The 23,913-nt window shown below is 40.4% G+C and overlaps 2 protein-coding genes across 4 annotated transcripts in view; both read left to right on the forward strand.

The window, feature by feature from the left end:
- The first annotated feature begins 1,245 nt into the window (after window positions 1–1,245).
- Window positions 1,246–6,865, forward strand: LOC105028429 (cyclin-dependent kinase 5 activator 1). Its single transcript, XM_010901174.4, has 2 exons — window positions 1,246–1,862; window positions 2,981–6,865. The coding sequence occupies exon 2, from the start codon at window positions 3,084–3,086 to the stop codon at window positions 4,023–4,025; it is 942 nt and encodes a 313-aa protein (XP_010899476.1). The 5' UTR covers window positions 1,246–1,862; window positions 2,981–3,083; the 3' UTR covers window positions 4,026–6,865.
- Window positions 6,866–8,366: 1,501 nt separating this feature from the next.
- The window catches only part of LOC105028430 (vesicle-fusing ATPase), a 46,960-nt gene continuing 31,413 nt past the window's right edge, over window positions 8,367–23,913 (forward strand). For 2 of the 3 annotated variants that reach the window (XM_010901176.4, XM_034294912.1), the window contains exons 1-2: window positions 8,367–8,526; window positions 21,749–21,834. In XM_010901176.4, the coding sequence (XP_010899478.1) occupies window positions 8,515–8,526; window positions 21,749–21,834 (98 nt within the window). In that variant the 5' untranslated portion in view covers window positions 8,367–8,514. The remainder of the gene's footprint in view (window positions 8,527–21,748; window positions 21,835–23,913) is intronic. The other variant, XM_010901175.4, reaches the window with a different exon arrangement.

Genomic DNA, 23,913 nt, shown 5'->3' on the forward strand with positions numbered 1-23,913 from the left:
CAAGAACCTGGTAGAACTATGTCCCTCTGCAATGACCCATTTTTTGAGAGTAGTAGATTTTAGAACATAGTAGCATTACATGTATTCACCCCCCCCCCCCCACCCCCACACACACACAGTCATCTACACATCCTTTCATTCATCTGTGTGTGTGTGTGTGTGTGTATGTGACAGAGAGATAGTTTGCTAGGAGATAACAGAGACAGTAGCTCTTGTAGCTGTGCGTGTCCTGCTCTATTACAGAGAGAAATAATCCCTGTACCCTTCTGATTTCTTGATCATCTGTTTTCTTTGTTATGTGAATATTTCATTTTTTTCATGTATTTACTATATTATCATTGCTGCCAAAATATGTTTGCTTTTGCAATGGTGGTACCATCCATTCAAGTAAACAAAGCAACTACTCAATTTGGTAACAGCAAAAAGTTCACACTCAGGGATTGGAACAGCTCAAATAACATAATATAATATGGTTCATAAAAATATTTACAAAATAGTATCGGCTTTTCAACTATTTAAATGCATATAGATATACACACTGCTTAAGCAATTTTCATGATTTCTTGACATTTTCTCAAAATCCCAAATTTGATTAACTACAACATTCTTCTGTCTTGACACTTGTGCTACAGTGTACTGACACCATATCTAATGTATTTACACAAATCCAGTGGTGGATAATATATTAATATTGTACTAAATATGGATCAATGAGTCAAATGGGATGGCATACATCAGAGGTATTAAATGGAGAGTATAAGAGACAAAATCAATTATTGCCTAAAACTCCTCATAATCTACTGTAACACTGATGATTTCAAAAATATCATTGACAGATCTGACTAATTCCATGAGATTTTCATTATTTGTAAGCCAATATCAAATAAGCATTCGACCTTCAAGTGTTGTCACCATAAATCTACATTACCACTGGAGATACTCTGCAGAATTTCACCATCATTCAGTTACAAACGTATGTTATTCTTTAAAGATATAGGCGTATGGAGAGCCCTCGTTTTCCAATGGGGTTTGAGTTTACAATAAGGCTATGCCAACTCGTTTGAATGTGGTGAGTCTATTCGTCCTAGTGAGGAGCACAGCTGGATACATCGGATTCAGTACCATGGACAAAGTACCCCGCGGTTGGCTATCCATTCCAAACACAGCCAATACCAGACTTGATAGCGACAGAGGCATATAGCAGCAGCAACAGCAGTCTACTGCATCGACCAATGAGGTGGCTGCATATCGGTTTCACAGCCAACCCGAATATCTGCAGATGCCTGCATCAAAGCGTCGAGATTTTTGCTGGTTTGCTTAAGGATAAGCTGTCTATTTTTAGAATCCGTAGTAGCCATTTTACCCTGGTTTCTTTGTTTTGCTCTTCATTTTCTTCTTCCTAGCATATCCATGCGGCATGTTAGAGAGACAGCCTACAACTCCCTCTGTCTACTTCGTCGCTAGGACTGCGATAACAGCTGTTCTATTGATTTTTGCTCTTCAATGGAAGACATTTTTATACAAATAGCGAGTGTTGCCGATACATTTCGCATCTGCTATATACCCGTATTGCCCTCTATGAGAAAGAGACTGTTCCATTATTCTTAGCTGAAGCCTGAGATCCCACATAACCGGGGTTTTTTCATTGAGATTTTCGTTCCATAGCGCCTCGACCTCCTCTCGCCGCAGACGCCCCAGGACCTTGGAGAGCGTTTTGTGTCCGTGGCAGCAACGCGGTTTGAAAAACAACTGTTAGGCCTATCGGTTCATCACAAGCCGACGGATTCATTAGAATTTACTAAAAGTAAAGGTCACAGGCGGTGATTCTTTATGGATTATACCAGAAGACCACAGATCTGAAGGTAATAAATTGTGACAAGATGAAAAATAGTTTTTTCCCTGCAGCTTATGTCAGCATCATTATCAAGTGATTAAATCGACATGATGTAAAATAAAATAAAAACATTCGATTTCTTTATCGTAGTATTGTATTTGTCATAAATGGCCCGGGCGTTTACAAATAATGATGCACATTTTTGGCTTGTATTTCCATATAGTGTTATAAATTTTTTTAGGATAAATGCCACGTACAGGCATGTGTAACGTGTCACACATAAACAATATTCATTAATATCATAAAAGAAAGCTATGTAACAAACACATATTATATGTGTATTTATTGCAAAGCTGTCGTGTGCTAAAGGGGATGGTATGTTCATTCAAGGCTTCCATTTTGAAGCTAAGATGGATGCTTGCGCACATTTCTTTTTCGTGCATCTTGTGGCCCTATCTCGTTCTTAATATACAGTAATAATCATAGTAACAATCTGATGTGCAGCCAGGTTACATTAATTCTACTTCGGATTCAACATGAACGATGTGGGACATAAATGGCTGATATTCTTAGAAAGATTGACATTTTTGTTAAATTTCTAATTGGTAGCGTGTGGTTTGAAGACTTAAAGATTTAGCCGTTATCAATACATTCTGTTGGCTGTTATAAAGCACAACACCACCCAGGATTTATAGATGTGTCTGTAACTAACTACACGATCCGCAGCTGTGAGTCTCAATAAAGTAAAATAAAATATAAATTAAACGTGTTCATCATACAAAATTTAAACACATTATAGAAACGTATTGATTAATCTCAAAGCAAGTTTCATTAAGTTATTTCATTTGGTAGAGTTAGATATTTCCTTTACTTCATTACAGTTTTAAAGACTTTTGATAAACTCACCAACATTGTAAAAGATGTGTATGTAATAAAATGTAATGTTCACTAAATATGAATAATGATGTATTTCATGTATTCTGTTGGCTTTACACCATAGTTGTCTACCTATGTCTAAGACCAAGAGTTTTAATTTAGCAGTCTTTGGAAAAACATGCACTAATCCAAACAAAATCAAAAGTCAATTTTAAATGTTGACTGTAGTAACATTCTTTGTAATGCATTTTCTTTTCTCATTGGTAACAGGTGCCGTTTCTCCAGAAAGCAAATCTTTTGGTTCTTCCCATTTAAAAACACTTCTCCCCCCAAGAGAAGAGCTAGCCCACCATAACTCTCCTTCAGAGGAACCATGGGCACCGTACTGTCTCTCTCCCCCAGCTACCGCAAGGCGGCCCTGTTTGAGGATGGCCCGGCCACTGTGGGCCACTACACGGCAGTCCAGAACAGCAAAAACTCCAAGGACACCAAGAGCCTCAAGCGCCAGTCTCTCATCAGTGTGTTGCCATGGAAACGCATCGTGGCCGTTTCTGCCAAACGAAAGGGTTCAAAGAAGCTCCCGCCCGATGACGGCCAGAAGTGCAGTGCCGAGCGTGCAGTCACCAATGGCCAGAAACTAAAGAAGTCCCAGTCCTGCGCCAACCTGTCAAGCTTCGCCACACAGGAACCTGCTTCAGCCGCCACCATCCCCACCTCCAGGACCGTCTCCAACGTTGCTGCCACCGCCAAGAAGAACTCGCTGACAGGCTCCATCGGTGGTCAGGCCACCAATGTGGGCACACCAAAGCGGGTAATCGTTCAGGCATCCACGAGTGAGCTCATGCGCAGTCTGGGTGAGTTTCTCTGCCGGCGCTGTTACCGGCTGAAGCGCCTGTCACCCACCGACCCGGTACTGTGGCTGCGGAGCGTGGACCGCTCCCTACTTCTGCAGGGCTGGCAGGACCAGGGCTTCATCACCCCAGCCAACGTGGTCTTCCTCTACATGCTGTGCCGCGATGTGGTCTCCTCTGAGGTGGCCAGTGAACGGGAGCTGCAGGCCTCTCTGCTCACCTGCCTCTACCTGTCCTACTCCTACATGGGCAACGAGATCTCCTACCCTCTCAAGCCCTTCCTGGTGGAGGCCGAGAAGGAGGCCTTTTGGGACCGCTGTCTGGAGATCATCAACCGGATGAGCGGCAAGATGCTTCAGATCAACTCCGACCCGCATTACTTCACCCAGGTGTTCGCGGACCTCAAGAATGAGAGCAAGAAGGAGGAAGAGAAGACAAGGTTGTTGATAGGCCTCGACCGATAAGAGGAGTTTTGGGGAAGGGGGGATGAATGGGGGTTTAGGATCAGGGTAGCACGACTATAGACAGAACAGAAGCGTTGGCCGGTGTTCCAATCTCACATCAGTAGGAAACTGATTTAGCAGGAGACCCATAATGGTCAATTAGGAGGCGGCAGTGTCACGTATCATGTGAACCTGGCCAGAGTTTGGACCATATAATACACTAAATCAATTACAGGTAATCACATAGATACAATTACTGATAACCTTTCTGTTGAACAAATGATAAAACATTGCCTTCAGGATATGGTGCTCTGGGCCTAGACGCCTAGAACTAACTAGTTTGACAGCAACATCTGACAAGATGGCATTGATAGTAATTGATTACCCCGAATCGCCTGAAGAAATCATGTCAATGATGAAAAATCATATCTATTTGTTAAATATATATTTTATTTGTCTAGATTCAGAATCAAGAGAACTACTGCAGGGCAAACATGTGATGCTCCTGAATCCTTTTTTCACCTCACCAAGCAACGTCAGCAACCTCACTGACCTAGATATTAACATGGCCAGTAGGAACACCAGACAACGCCACTGTAATAATCGACCTGTGTACTGTACATAGTTAGGTGAAAAAAATAAACCATGAGTCATCAAAACCACCAACAGTAGAGCTAAAGAGATCAAGCAAGGCACCAAGGGGGGGGGGGGGGGATTACCGAAGACGTCATGATTCCGCTACGCATGAGGCCTCGTCACTGCGTGTCCCCTCAGCACATCGCACAACCTTGCGTGTCTTCATTCCATAACGTCCTCCGCGCACAATCATCGATTGCTGACACCCACCTACCTCACCATCAACATGAGCCTTGTCTAAGTCCACCCGCGATACATTGATCCCTGCAGCGACTATGCCTGGCTGTTACCCACTCATCCCCATAGACAGCAGCAGGGCTTCTTCATCTGCTGTCTCATTTTGCCACGGTCAACCATTTACAGAGCAGACGGTGATATTCCCATCCCTCACCATCTGTGCCGAAGGCCACAAACCTGATTGACGCTTCGGTATCTGACAGACAGTACTGAGTTTATTACCTTCCAACAGTTGTGGGAGCTGCAAGAGACTATTATCATTGCACTTGATGGGATGTGTTCAACTGTCTGGTTTTCATTGAGGATCGAACAAAATGGATTCCCTGTTAAAGAGACACTTCACACTGATGGTTATTTATCCAACGACTTGTGTTGACATGCATGTGTGCTTCTATCAGTTCCTAGCATGCTGCTTTGTGTTTGCACACACCACGGATGATTCCCAATTGGCACCCTGTTCGCTATTTAATGGGCCCCTGTGGCCTATTGTAATGCATTATATAGGGAGAAGGATGCCGCTTGGGACGCCACCCACATGATTTCACACTGGAAGCAGTATATTGCCATGCTGCCCTTTCCGTGATTGAACCACTGACTACGGTCATCGTTTTGACAAAATCCCACATTCTGCAAAGGGTGAGAGGCGGAGTCCTGTGCCATATCGTTCTGAAGGTTATGTTTTCTAAAAACAACAGTCTCGGGTCATGACACAGAACAAGAAAGACGTCTTCATGCAAACCCCCATACTTTTCATTAGTTGTTATAATATTATGTATGTTGGAGATGACAAAGCCAGTGACTTGTGTTCTACCAATGTAACTCAGTGGTAACATGTAAAAAAAAAAATATGTAGAAATTGTGTGTCTATCTCCACAGACTTGGTTATGTAGCAATCAATTGAAACTGCCACTGACATTATCAACAGTCTCAAACCTCATGACAAATATGCATGTGAAAGTTACATTGCAGAGCTTGCATTCATGTTCTTCCTGTTTGATGTGTTTTGGATGGATTGAGAGGTGGATATCTGATATGAAAGGGACAATCAGATAGAATTAGAAGGAACAATGTCATGACATGCTCTCCTGTTGTTGGGCCCACTACCATTTCTCTTACAATATAATTGTTTTGTCAACAAAAGTTTGATGCTTTCGAATTGAGGCAAACACGCAAATATTTCTCTTTTGCATTGTTATTTAATGTCTAGCTCCAACCACATTTCAATGTGTGTAATTATTCTATTTAAAACCTGAGGTAGTTACTATAAAATAGTTACATCTGGATATTTGGAATACTCTATCTACAGGCCTTCAGAAATACACTTGACCTTATGGGCCAAAATTGTTGTAATATTGTAGTGGAAATAACAAGAAATTACACTTATATGTTTGGACTTCTGAATTGTATAAAGAAACAGAGATAGTCCCTGCCAGGAGCAGTTTCCACCATTTTGATTTCACTTACTCAGTCCATTCGAATCAGCAAGGACAAGTCACAAAGAACTGAGAGAAGGATACACATTATTACACAGCCTGTTTGGAGTGGAACACAGCCTGTTTGGAGTGGAACACAGCCTGTTTGGAGTGGAACACAGCCTGTTTGGAGTGGAACATAGCCTGTTTGCAATAGACTGGGACTCTGTGGAACTCTATAGAGGAGGGTAATGTTTACCCCCGTTCAGCTTCCTTTTTTGACTAAGTCATAACTATGTGCCATGTTTTCGCTTGCAACACAAATCAGACAAAAAAATGTAAAATACAAAGTTAGTGGAATTATACATTTGTTCCCCCTTTTCATTTGTGAATCATATGGTGTGCAACTTTGTTGAACAAATCAAGGCAAAATAGTGTTATTATAGTAAAGATGAGGCAATCTGAGACTTCTGTATGTGGGTGTATGGCTATGTACAGTATGTGAGTGAGAAGAATTTGATCAACTGTTACATTTACTTTATATAAAAAATAAATTTGCAAGCAATTTTCAATGAATTTTTGTCTGATAAACCATATGATTTCACATGAAATAACATGTGACATCATGTGAAAAAATGCTTATGGAACGCAAGTGATCTTTTCAATTGTGTAGTTTTATGTTGTCACATGTTACTTGATGTGGTTAAATGTTAATATGTTTTGGAACAGTTTTTCATCAAACATGAAAATCATGTGGTTTTTGACTGAATATTGAGTAGAAAACCACATGAATATATGTTAAACTTGATAGACTACATTGAATGCACCAATCTTTTAGCAGAACACACCACATACTACACAATCCTCATGCATAAACACTTTCCAACTCCCGGCCACAAAGCCCTATTTAATAGTACAGAAAAAACACAATCTGTAGGCACTGGTAGCCACCCCGAATTAAGAACTAGTCTAGGGTAGACTCATGGAATGTCAGGATGTGAGAAGACTAGTTGCTTCATTACTGCCAAATTGAAATATTTATGGAAAAATATATATTGCATACTGCCCTCGCCTCCTTTTCTTCTCAAATCCCATTGGAGGAGAAGGTCATAGGAAGGGACCGCTGTCTTCCAAATCCAGTGGTATTTAAGAGAGATTCGAAAACACAGTGTGTAATTGAGATCCTCCACGGCAAGCCGACTTGAGTTTAACTACCTTGCACTTGAACCACAGATCTACAAATGACCATGCATCCCGAATAATGATAAACTGTGATTAAAATCTACCCCGACTTGCTCAAATGTATCGCCTGAACTGCCAGCCTTGCTCTAATTCTTAGTTGCTTTCGAATGTCCTTCTCTGCAAAGTGTTTATGCGGAGTTGTGCGCTGGAGTTACTGTTACCCGCTCAGCGGCTGAAACAGCAGGGCGCTGTCCATGGTCCTGGCTGTTGTTGAAAGACTTTCTGCAGTGCTGAAAGGAACGTTCCAGGGAAAGCGCTTCTGCTCTGGCATATCTTCCACCCACACAGAGTTTAGGGTCTTGCTGGTTATTTATAACTGCTGATCACTATATCGGTCTATAAAGTCCAATAGCTACATTGTATGTGTTATTCGGGGTATTATACAAACAACTGCGGTCAATTCATTGTTTGAATAATATATTAACAATTTAGCCAATTCGTATGCAGACAGTAGTGAGTACTACATACATTTGATATACCAAGAGAATAGTAGTCAGGTCAAGTGAGCCAAACGCGATTTATTACAAGTGCATTGATTTTATTGAGAATACCTGTACATTCGAGACATTCGAGGGAAAAACTAGGCGACGCCATGCACTAACAAGGTTAGTTAAAGCTCTGTCAAACAGGATCAAGAGGAACGCCATTCCGTGAACTCAGATTGCCACCACCCATTGCCAAACCATCGATCATGCAACGTGAAGAACGCGGATGACAGGAGGTGGTCGCGGAACGCTTTTTGAACGTTCATCGCTCAAGCTCATTGATGATATCTGCTAGGGGCTTCTTTGAATCCGGCCAATCAAAATCAAATGCGTTGAACTCGTCAGTCGCGCAATGTGCTGTGCGTGCTTGAAGTGTTAGCTGGTTCCTCCTACGTAGCCAGTAGCCTCTATCTGCCACTGCACCCTGCTGTCAGTGTTGCCGACTACCGTATGAAATACTTTTCAGAGCTACATCTCTGAACATCACCAAACGTAAAGATGGCGGCCCGGGTAAGCTATTTTATCGTTTGTTTACTACATCATAGCTAATCATTTTACAATTGGTGAAAAATGCCGAGTGCAACGTATGGCTTCAAGGTATCCTACGAGGCTACGCGAAGGAAGGGGGTTGCCAGTCTTCAAATGGATAACAAGAATTAGCTGCAGCAACGTCGGCGTCGCAACTGAATGTTAAGCTCGACGTCTCTGCTATTTAAATGCAGAATATTGTCCGTATGCTTGTTTATGCCAATCTGGTTATGGCGGGTCGCAAACATGATTTCTCCATCTTGTATAATCAGCCTACCCTTTATGACAATCTGAGCTAGCGACATAGATACCGCACTGCTGCATTAGATTATCGGAGTGAATTGGTTGAAGCTAATCCTGGATTTTACGTGCCCTTGAGACCAGCAGACTGCGTAAAACAGCTAGTGAAACCTTTCAGTATCTATTCAATACCTGTGCAAATGTGATTTAAAAATGTATTGAAAGCTACAGCACATGGGGACAGCACAAGCCACCCTGTCCAACGAAAATAGACTACCAACCTTGCCTTTCTATTATTAAAAAGCATTTTTTATGCTTCCTTGCGTTGTGAAGTATTTTAAAAATATTTTTTTGTTGAGCTGCGTAGATGAAGCAGTGCATGAAAAGTAACCTCTCTGCGCTAGAGATGCACCCCAGCAAACAAAAAGTCAGAACCTACAGAACGCCTATGCTTTTATTTTGACCAGCCCAGTCTGTACCTTAATGAACAATGTTGCCTTGCTTCTTGCTAAATGAGACTCAAGTGTCATTGCACACCCGAATTCCTAATGGAAATATCGCATATCACTTCAAGCCATATGAAGGGAGTACCATTTGCAGTTGGTCACTGTGAAGTTACATACGTCGGCATGTACGCGTAACACTAATGCTGAATTAAACATTATAACCAATATTCCGTGTCTATTCCAGTTTGAAAACATTATTATGTCTGTTGTGGAAATAAGCTTGCACATGATTTATAATAGCTTCCCTACAAAAGAGACTTTTTTGTAGTGCTGCCGAATTCCTAATGGCAGTACCATAAATCCCTACCTTTAACTGACATGATGGGAGCACCGTCTAGATGCTGGTCAGCTATAAAGCTACATGCACATCAGCATGTAGGCCCTTCACTAATGCTGGCTTAAGCTCTTTTCCATGTCTCCCAGTTTAAATAATTGTTATCTCAATTGTATAGATAAGCTTGCACATTGCATTTAGATAGCTTAAGGCAAACTTGTGTAATAGGTGGTACATTATTGCATGCAATTTCTTTTATAGTATATGCCTATGCTGTTTGTTAATCTTTGTGCCATTCTGAATTTTTCTTATCCACCATCAAGGATTCAGCAAAAATCCTTCTCTGGTTTGAGAATAAACACTGTCTCATAACCTTTTTTCATTCTCAGCAGATTCTCTGTGGAACACATAATAAGCCTGTCTAAAACAAGTCTGCTTTGATTTGTCAGTAGGGAAACGTGGGCGCACAGACAAGACCAGAGGTGCAATTTGTGAGAGTCTGGCTTGAGCTGTTTCTGTTCTTTTTACATGTCTCAGACCAGAGGTGCCTATCACAGACTCCAGGCCATACTCACTGATGAGTGACATGACAACCTATCCTTTAGACGATTGAAATATTTTCCCCTCTATTGCTCTACTGAGTGTAATGGCCCCGATGAAATGCCAAGACAGCAGGGTATATATGCAACCTTAACACTATGAAAATAAAAGAAACAGCGTTCTTCACGTATTTGGCTGCTTCTCCTCACGTCAAGGTTGTGACAAGCTTTTGGGATGTCGGTGTGCTGGGTTCATAAATTGGTTTCAGCCAACAGGCTTGTTTTTCTTCTGGCATTTCAGTCGACATGCTCGCATTACAGGCTTTGAGAACTGTTGACATCTTTGCCTGGGCGGGAGTGAGAATGTGCATGTCCAGTACAGAGACAAGGCATCAGAGTACATTCGGCCCGCACGGCATGAGTCAACCATGTCTACTGGCATTGGCCTCCCTCCTTTCCTTGCCCTTGCAGAGTGCACTGCATATTGTTTAGTGTCAGAGCTTCTGTTAGGGACACAGATGGTGTCCCAGGCTGAGAGCCTACCTCAGACATTAACAACCAAGGGAAACAGCCTGCAGAGGAATAGCCTTAACTAGAAGCCCTTGCTAAGAGGTAAACATAGGAAAGAAGTCAATTTTCCTCATGCACGGTTGAACTAGTAAATAGGAAGTGAACAGAAAATGGAGCCTGGTAGATTTTGGTCAGTGTTCAGAGAATGACCTTCATTTGTGTTGGGGCGGCAGATTGACTAGCGGTCATAGTGTCTGACCAGTACTCGAAAAAGATTCCTGGATCAAATCCGTGAGCCTGCAATATGAAAAACCAGATGACAGCTTCTGCTAAATGACTAAAATTTAAAACTGCGTCGGCTGTGTTTGGTCACCCATGTCCTTAGGAAAAAGGCATCTCTTACATGGCTAGTTGTTTTACAGAATATCCTCTTTCGACATTAGATCTTTATTCATGAGCGCTCTCTCATCTATTTTAATTGGACTCTCTGCTTCAAAGGGATGTCATAACTACATGGGAAGTACTGCATTTACTGGCAGTATGTGAACATCACCAGGAAAGAGGAGGATGGCTGGTGGGCGTAGATATTTTACATTCAAGTCATCATATCCAAAGCAAATTATTGGACCAATTAGAGTTCAAGGACACCTTATCAACTCAGAGGACTCGAACCAGCAACCTTTTGGTTACTGGCCTGAGACTCTAACCAGGCTAATTTCCCCCTAATATCTGCCTCATTGCAATGGTAGGTATTGGAATAATTAAAGAGGTGTCTAACACAGCATCCACACCAAACAGGCACCGTTGGTCCAGTTTAAGCCCAGACACAGTCTGACCATGACCAGATTAAGACATTTTAGATTTAAGTCAGTAAGCAGGTGCTCCTGTCCAGTGCACTTTACAGTTTAGTAGCATGTGCCCACTGATCTTTTCATACCGGCACCCCATGGGAATCAACCTCACATCCGTGACAGTATTTTAAATATTGAAAACATCAACCCGAGAAGTGTTTAATGATGAGTAACCTACATTCTAGCTCTCTACAGAGCCTTACAAAGAGAATGAATAACCTCATTTATTTTGCAATGCTGACAGTAAACTACTTATAGCTGAGTAGCATAATGTCAAACATCAAACACCTCACTGTTAGTCACATGTTCAGTAACACAGCACTGCCATTCATCTGATCTAGTTGATTTGTTCAGCCTGCGCCCTTATTTTCTAAACCTCTTCTTTGTCACAAAACAAAAACTCCAACGAAGAGTTTTGCAAAAATCTTTTCCCAAATAACCTGGTTTTCTAGAAAACACATTTGCAATTTCCCCCCCGAAATTAGGAGGGAATGAGCACCCAGAATCCTCCATTGCAGGATTTCTGATTTAACTGAACATTTGAGGAAAGGTTGCTGTAAATCCATGTGTCATATCCATCCTTCCATACAGTATATGTTACAGTGTGTGAAGGTTTGACTGTGTAATCTCTAATCCGTGTTTGTGTTGGCCATTGAGCTGTCTGAGCATTGAGCTGCATCTATGTTATATTCAGAAAGAGCGCCACTTTATCTGTGGTGAGGGCATGATAGTGGATTTGGACTGTTCAAACATTCTGTTCAGTCAGAAACACACTGGGTCTGAGAGATGTGTGAAGTGTACAATGCAAGAAGCACATAGTTGAACTAATTCTGTCTAGGTTTTTCATAGGCTGTTGTTGAAGGAGTGCCCTTGAAAAACGTCTCCCGTTGGCCTCCCATGCTGCATTCCTCTAACTCGGCTTGGGGCGTGGTCAGACAGAGAAGATCAGTGGATCAGCCAATGATAGAAAGCAAAATAGAACTCACGTGAGCTGTGCTGTATTGAAATGGCAGCAAAGCTTGGTAGCAACATATGATAGAAAAACAATTAGCACACACTAAAAGGACATCTAAAACCCATGCAAACAATATATAAATCTGACATTGTCTCTTTTCTTTCACATTTGGTATATATCAGTATTGAAAATCCCATTAAGACCATTTACAGAAATACAAGCACTTTCAAATTTCCTGAACCAACCATACCATACCCTGCAGTGGGATTATACAAACCATACCATACCCTGCAGGGGTACTATACCAACAATACCATACCCTGCAGTGGGATTATACAAACCATACCATACCCTGCAGGGGTACTATACCAACAATACCATACAATACCCTGCAGTGGGATTATACCAACCATACCATACCCTGCAGGGGTACTATACCAACAATACCATACCCTGCAGGGGTACTATACCAACCATACAATACCCTGCAGTGGGATTATACCAACCATACCATACCCTGCAGGGGTACTATACCAACCATACCCTGCAAGGGTACTATACCAACAATACCATACCCTGCAGGGGTACTATACCAACCATACTATACCCTGCAAGGGTACTTTACCAACAATACCATACCCTGCAGGGGTACTATACCAACCAAACCATACCCTGCAGGGGTACTATACCAACAATACCATACCCTGCAGGGGTACTATACCAACAATGCCATACCCTGCAGGGGTACTATACCAACCATACCCTGCAGGGGTGTATCATTACAGATTCAGTGTAGTGTAGTTACTAGATAGTTTTGTTACAATATGGCATTTCTCACAGCCATTAAACCTGACTGACTGATTTTGATTGAATTACTTCCCAGGAAAGAAAACAGTCAGGAATCTACTTAAAGCTTCTACCTGTATCACAATACCAATAGGTTCCTTTCTAATAAATAGAAATTAAGGAAGTGAAAATGCAGCTTTACTGTGACAAAATGGTGCTGAATTAACCCAAAAACCAATTTTTTTTAAACAAAATATAAATGTGAATGGATCTCTGATTGGCTGGCTATCCATCAATAGAATGCTGTGCAAACTATGTACCCTACCTCACTGCCCTAGAAGGACAAAAGGCATGCAGTGCCCTGCCACACAAGATTGCAGAGCTGGTTAGAGCATCTGTCTGTGTGTGAGTGAGTGAGCGTTTAAACCGCAATCAGAAGACAAACACCAAATAGTTGTCATATACATTTGAGTTTAATTAATAGAATGTAGAAGTATTGCGAGTGTCTTCATACCCCGCAGTTTGAAGTTCTAGAGCTTATAATCTTGAACTGAAATCACTAAATGAAATGATTCCTGTTATGAATTGATGAATTTAAGTGTATTTTTTTAGAACCAAGTAATGTCTTGCTTGTTCATGCATGCTACAGATCCTCCTAGCATTTTGCTACCATTTTATGGTTTGAGGAATAGACTTTACATTTCTTGGCCATCAGAAATCTTGTCAATCATCTTTGAATACCAGTGCGATTAGAATATATATATATATATATATATATATATATATATATATATATATATATAAAGAGAAAACATGTTAAAGTTGTTAATAATAATCCATTCATAATATTGTTTACAAAATGCGAAATATGTTTGCTTTCACAAATATTTATTATAGTTCCCACATTAAAACAATATTTCCTGTTTATAATGTGAAGAATGCATTACTTTATTTTGTTTGGTCTACATAAGACTGTAAAGCATGTGGCAGGCAAATTCCTTGCCAACCAGATTTGGGGTTAGTTTACAATAGCAGGTGCATAGCTTTCTTGAAACACAGTACAAAAAAGGAAGATTGAAAAAAGTCTTCCAAAATAAGTCACAGGCCTATTTATTTGGGCAGTTGAATGACATAAAAATCTGCCCAGGTTTTGACGCAGTTCAAGATGAGAAACAACCAAAGTGAGTGAAATTGTAAGAATGACCCCAACTCTGCCACTGTCCGCATGAGCCACGTTCCACTATCAAAGCGGTTTTCCTTTGATTGTGAGTCAATGCGCCCAAATGCTGCTTCAGCTCTCTGAGAGCCAGTGGTCCTGGCTGTCTCAATTCTCTGTCTTATGTCCTCTTCCCCTCCCTCTTTGCTTGCGTACGTTGGCCCTCAGGTCGTAATATTTTTCAAGGTATGTATGTAAGTCATTTCCTCACGTATGAACTCCCACACCACCTGCTAAAAGTCCAACAGCTTAATTGGACTGCCAAGTCGGCTTTACTGAGAGTAGCTTTATCTGCATCGTCCACTCCCAAGGTCTTCCGAAAGGCCCCCCTCGCTACCGCTGCCTCCGTCTCTGCTCTCACCCTGGTAGTGACTGTCTCATGAGGGGTGATATACATTACTTATGATCCATATCTATAACGTGCCATTGCAATTTCCTTCACTGAGTTCTAATACCTAGAGGGAGGGCAGTGATTGAGTGCGCAAACAGTGTTAGCATCTGTTACTCCCCTCCCACCCCACTGCTGTGCCACTCTGGCCCAATCTTGGACGTTGGTCAAACCAAAAAGCTTCAGAAAGATTTATTATACGCCATGCTGAGCGTGCACTGGCAGTATGGTAGATTTAGTGGCAGACTAGACTGCATGTGTTGGTTTTACACAGTAGATGGGGAGGGGGCAGGCAGGGCAGGGCTGTGTGCCAGGACTGCAATGCAGTGTGCACCTCTCTAAAACTCGCCACAACTCAAGCATTTCCACCTCGCAGCCAAACATTATGAAAACCGCTACCCTGGCTCTTCGCTCACCTCTCCCCTGTATACAATCCAACTGAAAAGAATGACTATTGGTCTGTTTGCTATATCATCATATCAAAATGACTTGATTTTCTGTGCTTGATTCCTTTTAATTTTGCCCCTTTGTTTTTGCTACTTCATGTTTCTGTTTTCAGACCAGTTTATTTTCTGGAGAAAACCCCCCAAAATAATTAGATGTTGTAAATCCACAACAATGCACATAAGGAGATCACTTTTTATGTCCAATTTCTTTTGGTCTGAGAAATGTTGATTTTACAGTGTAATTTCTCTTTAATTCAAATGTGTACCTAGCAAGAGGATGTGTTGGTATCCAGGGTTCTTGTAACATTTATGTGATGGTGTTTGTGAACATTCACTAGATTGATGAAAGTTATGATTGAAAATACATTGTACTTACATTTTACCTTTAAATAATTCAGGAGATTCTCTTATCCAAAGCCACTTATAATAGTGAATGCAAACATTAGTTAACCTTTAAAGGTTTTTGGAAAATCTGCCAGAACTATTTTTATTAGCATATTTGCTAATGGCTACAAACAATTCTAGATGCACACAAGCCACACACAAACACAGGGGCATTCTCATTTTATCTTCAGAAAGTTCCAGAAAATACAAATCACAGATGCGTGCTGTTCTTGTTCCATGAAAAACATGGGCAAATTCATTATTTTTAATGAAGTTCATTCTCAACTAATTTCAATCCCTTTTTCAATAATTCACCACTCACATTTTATAAGGTCCTTATTGTTTCAGATCAACAGACCGTCTTTTTAGACCTAGAAACCCAGACCAAACAAGTGGTAAATGTAGTCCTAATTAGCTCACATTAGACGGGTATGGGAGTATGCTGAAATCATGTGTATTATTTCTGTGTGCTGTTACTGACAAGATGAAATTTCAAGGGTATGCTGTTAACTTGACTTGAGTGACTACCAAGAGCATGGTGACTCAAGACAAATCAGCTCAGACCTCTGGCACTGGGGCCTTGACTAAGAGAGTTTTTCAATTATCTACAGCAGTGTATTTCAAGATCTACTCCAAGATCTGTAACACAATCTGGTTAGTCAATCTGTAGATGCTTTACATACTACCCACAAACTATCCATAACATTTCAATTTAATATCTACTAACACTAAACTTAAACCCTTTCCTTACTTGTACACTAACACTTATTCCAAACCTAACTCTAATCTTAACCTTAGGAGGCATTTACTATGTTTTTCATAGTTCGTTAATGGTATGAATAGCTGTAGCGCATCTACAGATGGTAATTTTGACTATGCAATTAAAGTGTAACTTTGTGCTTGTCGTCATGACTACCTTTTGGTATTGTGGCATTCCTTAGAATTTTTTATTGGAATAAAATGTTCTTTCTTGTATTTTTGTTCACTTAAAGTGTCTCAGCGAATGACTTGTAACATGCAATCTGGAAGCCGTGCTATAACCAGAAAGTTGACCAGATTCAGGACGTTTACCACCAGGCACATCCACACATCCGGAGTAATGCTTTTCTAACTGCTAGGCTGATTTTTTTTTTAACATCGTTGCTCTACTTAAAATGCCTTTAGAAAGTATTCAGACCCCTCCACAATTTTTTGTTTATCTTAGCAAAGTATGTACTGGAGCTTTTTCTGTCAATCTAGCAAATATGTCAAAAGACAAAAGGTTGAACTGGTCACATTCTCTTCCTCATTTTCATAGTTTCATGTTGCCGTATTTGTCTCTGAGTAGTTTTAACATAGTTGTTAGCTATGCCAACAGGATGGACACTGCAATCAACCAATGTTTGAAAGTTATTTATTGAATGTAACCGTATCATTGGATGTGTGTCACTGATGTGCATGAAAATAATCTGCATGCTATAGAGAACATAACATTTGTACCTTGTCCGAGACAGAACATAAAATGGTCAAGCAACATATTTGTAAGTTAACCCAGGACTTGCAATTGTGAATCCTTAGGAATACAAGTGTGAATCCTTAGTCTAAGGTTAAAACTTAGCCCAGGGTTAACACACTTTTTGTGAACACAGGCTAAGCTTGCCCAGGCCCAATCTCAGCGCTGAGAATAATGCAGCCTGAAAAGGCCTCTTGAGATGCCCCTAAAACTTGATTGGAGTCCATGTCTATAGGTCCCACACTTCAAAGTGCATGTCAAAGCAAAAACTTAGCCATGAAGCCCAACAAACTCTCTGCAGACCTGCAAGATAGAATTGTGTCAAGGCATTGATCTGGGGAAAGAAGTTGCTAAAGCATTGAAAGTCCCCAGCAGCACCGTGGGCCCCATCAATGTAAAAAGTTCGGAACCAAAAAGACTATTAGTGCTGGCTGTCCGGTCCAACTAAGTATCTAGACAAGAGGGGCTTTGATCAAGGGGGTGACCAATGACACAATGGCCACTCTTACAGAGTCTTAAAGTTTATTTCCTAAGTAAAGGGAATATGATCAAAGGATTGGGCCTGAATGGTATCGCTCATAACCTGACTAATGCCATCCCTATAGTGAAGCATGGTGGTGGGAGCATTATGCGATGGGGATGCTTTTGTGCAGCAGGGACTGGGAGACTGGTCAGGATTCAGGGAACGATGAACAGATTGAAAACAGAGCAATGTCTGTGAAGAAATTCTGATCCAGAGCATACAGGACCTTAGATTCGAGGAAGAGTCATTTTTCACAATAACGACCCCTAAGCACACAGCCAAGACAATCGTGGGGTGGCTTCAGGACAAGTCTGTGAATGTCCTTGAGCTGCCCAGCCGGACTGGAAACCCATTGAACATCTGTGAGGAGATCTGAGGATCGCGTTTTACCAATGCACCCCATCCAATTTGACAGAGATGGGGAGGATCTACAGAAGAATAGGAGAAACTGCTCAAAACCAGATTTGTAAAGCTGGTAGAGCAATAACCAAGAACAGTCAAAGTTATAATCACTGCCAAAGGCGCTTCTACAAGGAGTAAAGGATTTGAATGCTTATGTACATGAAATATTTTATTTTCAATAAGAATGTCACAAATTTCAAAAACAAAGTTTGTTTTGCAGTTTGTGACAGTGTATGCTTTGTTATTATGGGATATTGTGTGTAGATTGATGGCAAAATACATTTAATCAGTAAGTGGAGAAAGTAGAGGAATATAAATACAACCCTGTTTCCAAAAAAAGTTTACTCTGTAAAATGGAAATATAAACAGAATGCAAAATGTGCAAATCATGTATACCCTGTATTCAATAGAAAATAGTACAAAGATAACATATCAAATGTTGAAACTGAAAATTGTTATTGTTCCTTGAAACCTATATACCTAGATTGTATTTAATGCCAGGAATATATTTCAAGAAAGCTGGGACGGGGCAACAAAAGACTGGAACAATTGTGTAATACAAAAAAAGGTCAGTAACATGACTGGGTGTAAAAAGATCATTCCAGAGAGCATGAGTCTTTCAGAAGTAGAAATAGGGAGAGGTTCACTACTGAACGAGCAAATAGTGCAACAATATAATAATAACATTTCTCAATGTAAAATTGAGTTTGGGGGTCTCATAATTTACAGTACATAAAATAATTAAAAGATTCAGAGAATTCTCTGTAGCAAGGCACATGGCTGGAAACCAACTAGGAATCAACTAGGAATGTGTCTGTACATTTAATCATTTTCGCCATCCAGACAATGACTATTTTAAGGAAGGTATTGCTTATTTCAGCAAGACAATGCCAAACAACATTCTGCACGTATTACAACAGCATGGGTCCATGGTAAAAGAGTCTGGGTGCTAAACTGGCCTGCCTGCAGACAAGACCAGTCACCCATTGAAAACATTTGGTGCATTATGAAACAAAAAATATGACAAAGGAGACCACTAACTGTTGAGCAGCAGAAATCCTATATCAAGCAAGAATGATTTCAAAACTACAGCAATTTTGTAGTTATCTTGACACAACTCGGAATTTGTCCATACGTCCATGCCCAATTCAATAAATTTCATTCAGTTTGCCAGACATTTTCGTAGTTATTCTGACTAAACTAGATATGAGGATGAATGATTTAGAACACAGTAGATGTAGAACCTCCATATTAACTTCTTTATTAAGTAACCTTAATACGAAAGTTTCAAACACAACATGTCACGTAAACAAGTGGGTGAATTTGTTTTGGTCAGTGTCGAGGGAAAATATGTAAAAAGCCGGGGTCAAGGATCTTGTGCAGGTCCACGCCAGTAGCGCCCCCTCCAGGCCCACACTAGCAGGGTCAAAAATGTGTTGACTTATGCGTTCACGTATTGATGCATTGGTAGTATGCATATCTTAAGAGAATGCACTGGGAAGGCCATGATCTTCGGGCCCTCAGTTGGCACCGCATTAAAAACAGACACAATTCAGTAGTGGAAATCACAGCATGGGCTCAGGAACATTTCTGAAAACCATTGTCTGTGAACACAGTTTTTGCTGCATCCTCAAATGCAAGTTAAAACTCTACCATGCAAAGGAGAAACCAGATATAAAGAAGAACCAGAAACGGCGCGGCATTCTCTGCGCCCAAGCTCATTTAAGATTGACTGAGGCGAGGGGGAAAACATTCCTGTGGTCTTACAAATCAAAATGTTTTATTCCTTTTGGGAATCATGGATGTTGCATCCTTCGGCGTAAAGAGGAGAGGGACCATCTGGCTTCTTATCAGCCCACAGTTCAAAAGCCAACATCTGTGATGGTATGGGGGTGCATTATGAAGCGAAAAATACCACAAAGCAGACCCCGAACTGTTGAGCTGCTGCAATCCTATATCAAGCCAGAATGGGAAAACATTTCATTTTCAAAACTACAGCAATTGTTCTCCTTGGTTCCCAAAGGCTTACAGAGTATTGTTAAAAGACGAGGAGATGCAACACAGTGGTAATCTTGCCCCTGTCCCAACTTTTTTTAAACATGTTGCTGGCATCAAATTCAAAATGGGCATATATTTTTCCAAAAACAAAAATATTTCTCTGGTTCAACATTTGATTTGTTGTCGTCATACTATTTTTTTTAAATTAAATATAGGGATTAAATGATTTGCACATTATTGCATTCTGTTTTTATTTGCATTTTACGCAGCTTCCCAGATTTTTTGGAAACAGGGTTCTACTTTTGTATGTTTTTGCTTTGTATTTTTTTGTATGGTTAGTAGTTCATTTATGTTTGTCACAATAATTCCTTGTTGCATTTCTTTTTATGAAAACATCAAGCAAATTCATTCAAACCATATTATAAAAGCGGGTGAGATGGTCTTCCTATTTTTGGCCATCTTTTATTTTGTGGTGAAAAACTGCATTTGTTTTCCTTTTGAGATGTGAACCGTTGATCATGTGTGCCACACTACATGACAGAAAGATTACATTTGCTTGTTATGACAAAATAACACTACCCAAATTTGCTCAACAGTTTGTGCTTTCTGTTGCTGCTCAATGGCATTTTCATTTTTTAAGTGGGATATAATCCATTAGTTCTGAACAAACAATGATGTTGACTTTAAAGAGTTTTATTACATTTTACTTTTTCTTCATATTTTTTAACCTGTTTCTTTACACCTTTTTCTCCACTCGCCAATTTTGCCACATCCAATTGCATTTTCAACCCTTTCTCAGTATCAGAATTAGAATTGCCTTTAATTGTTATGTTAATGTACACCTATTTAGAATGTAACTTTTTGAGTTGATGATCGTGGCAGGCTTTCCTTATTGGCGTCCACTGCCAGGGGGAGATGCTAAAGTGCAATCACACCAGGAAATCTTACTGACAAGGCCTCCCTGCTCCCTGGACAATGCTGCAAATTTGTGCCACCTGTGGGGTTTACCAGATGCTGGTCAGCTAGTGGCACAGTAAAGGCTTGAACATAGACTATACTGGTCAGCTTGGTGATACAAAAGAGTGCCTTAGACCTCTGCACCAACTGCAAATATACACATCTTATTTTTACTCAAAGAAATATCTGTGAACTATGGCTGTACTTTGCTCTGAAGTTGAATACTTCATTATGGGATGGTAGTTAGCCAAACGGTTCAAGCTTCTGACTAATCCAATAGGTTGCTAGATTGATTCCCAGGGCCAGTGAGGTGAAAGACCTGTTCCTCTGTCTTTGTGGAAGACAGTTAAACACAATTACTCCCCGAGCTCACATTGTGGCAGTTTCCTACACCCATAAGGGGTTAAATGATTGGACTTGTATATAGTTGGCAACTAGGTGAGTTAAATGTTTAAGGTATACCAGATGTTGATTTACTAGCATATTACAGAATTTTTGATAAATAATTCAAAAGTTCTGTGTGTCTTCTGGTTGTTTCTTGGCCTTGGCCTCAACAAGGAAAGCTGCCACTTAGTAATAAATGGGGTGTACTTTGGAAAATAAATAAAGGAATTGCTGTATCATGCAACTGTATTTGACTACAGTAATAACATCTACCAATCAAAGTATCCACATATTTTCTCAGATTTTTTTCTCTGTCTTCTCTCTTTCCTCTTCCTCTCTGTTCTCCACTGCAGACAATGCAAGCGGCACGATGCCCAACTGATGATCTATCGCTGACAAATTGTGCTGTAGTAAGCGAGAAGGATCTGCAGTCTGGACAGTGAGTAATCATAGCATATATACTTCTTTGCACGCTGTCTATGCATTTTCATTGTTTTGTTGGTGGGTGTATGAGCAATTAACAAGGCTTTTGGAGATACATAGTTATGGCCTAACCAGGTTGGACAGCAGTATAAGGCACTCTTTCGTAGCAACAAGCTGATTACCACAGTCAAGGTTCGATATCTGACTGTGCTGCTAACAGAGAACCACATCCCATGAGAGGTGCAATCAGCTAGATTTTCTGTTCTTATTGCAGATGAGAAACCCAGAGGATGATGCATGAAAGCATAACATTAATTTTTTTCTCCAGTGTGGTCCTCGGTACAGGACAATACAAAGCGCACTGGAAATGCAGGGGGTGGACAACAGCGGAAACACCTAACAATATATTAGGACCATGTACCTAATAAGGTGTAGGTCTTCCTTTTGCTTTCAGAATAGCTCCAGTGTTTCTTGGAATGCTGTCATACAAGTCCTAAAATGTGTTATTGTCCTAATGGAATGCTGTCAAACAAGTCCTAATGGGATATTGCAGCTATATTCTAGAAAAGCCTCCAGTTCATTGAAGGATGAACAAGGTATAAATCTACTTCACACTCTGTGCACATAAAGTGTATATTTCCCATAAAGTTTATATTTTGTTCAGATCTGGTGATTGGGGAGGCCATGAATGGTGGTAACGTCATCCTTGTGTTCATACAACAACTCTTGAATTTGTATAGCAGTGTGTATGTGGGCATTGTTATCCTGGAATATTATTAATATGTTATACATCTTACAAGCGGTTTCCAAATATCAGCCCTGCGGTAAAATCCGGCCTTGTGAACCTATGACTTACAGTTTTTCTTGAGTCTGTTTCAAAGAGGTTCTAAAACAATTCATTTTATTGAGCAACTATCCCATTAAGTGACCATTTATCCCTGGCGGTCAGCTCCGACTCACGACCACTGGTCCTCTTTGCCCATGCCATTTGTCCATGTTTGGCTTATGCTGTCACGTTCCCCTTGACGCATTGAATCATTTTGACGTTTTTAGATCTGATGCACCTGCAATTTGGCCACCAAATATTTGGCCTCTTTGGAATCTGTTAGTTGTCTCATGTTGCTTTCAAAACAAAACATTTACATCATCAGCCCTCTCTCTAACTGACATGTACTGCTAATTGGCAATCTACCTAATGATCTTAGCAGCAGCATGTATAATCGTGGTTTAGGTACCTCAAAGTAACAGTCCTTTTCCATGTGGGGTTTTTGTTATTTTGTCCACCTGTACATGGAGATACAGTATATGTTAAAAATACTACATGAAACCATGGTTTGCAGCTAACTTTCCTACATCAACATACAGTAGTTACTCCACATCATTAACATACAAAACAACAAAATGTAAAACTATGGCAATCAGCTAGTTAGCCTTTATATCAATAGAAAACATATATATATATATATATATATATATATATGAAACATAAGATTATAATTAGCTTGATAACAATAAAAGGCTACTGCAACCAGTTATGGTCAGTGGAAAGCTGGTTGAACAGTCCAATTTAATATTGTAGGCATGGTTTTGAGGCAGTTTTGGGAATTTTACAACAAACAAGGACCATATATTTTTTTTTGAACGCAATGAAATATTTATATTTGCTAAAGAAGTTAAACTGCTTTGGAGGGAGCCAACAGATTCTTCTAATGGTGATAAAAGGTCTGGTACTGTAGATGACCACATGGTATGGCTGTCTGAATGCCAAGAACAGGTAGTTTATATAAGCAGCAAGATATTTGGCAAACCTCAAAGATAACTCGGTGACATTCATGTGAGGGGAAAGCACTTCCTATTTTTATAATGAAACGACAGAGCTTTCAAGAAGTTACCATGGCTACTGAAAGTCACCACCCATTTTTTAAATGTTCTTTAAAGAATTGCTTACAACCTGAAATGAATATGCATAAAATCAGACAAGAATTGGTCGATATTTTGGACTCACAGTTTTCCCTTCTATCCTGACAACTGTTCCATTTCCTGCGGAAGCAAAACACTCCCACAACAGGATGCTGCCACTGCTGGTGTCATGGGG

This window comes from Esox lucius, chromosome 11, assembly GCF_011004845.1.
Source record: "Esox lucius isolate fEsoLuc1 chromosome 11, fEsoLuc1.pri, whole genome shotgun sequence".
Lineage (NCBI taxonomy): Eukaryota > Metazoa > Chordata > Actinopteri > Esociformes > Esocidae > Esox > Esox lucius.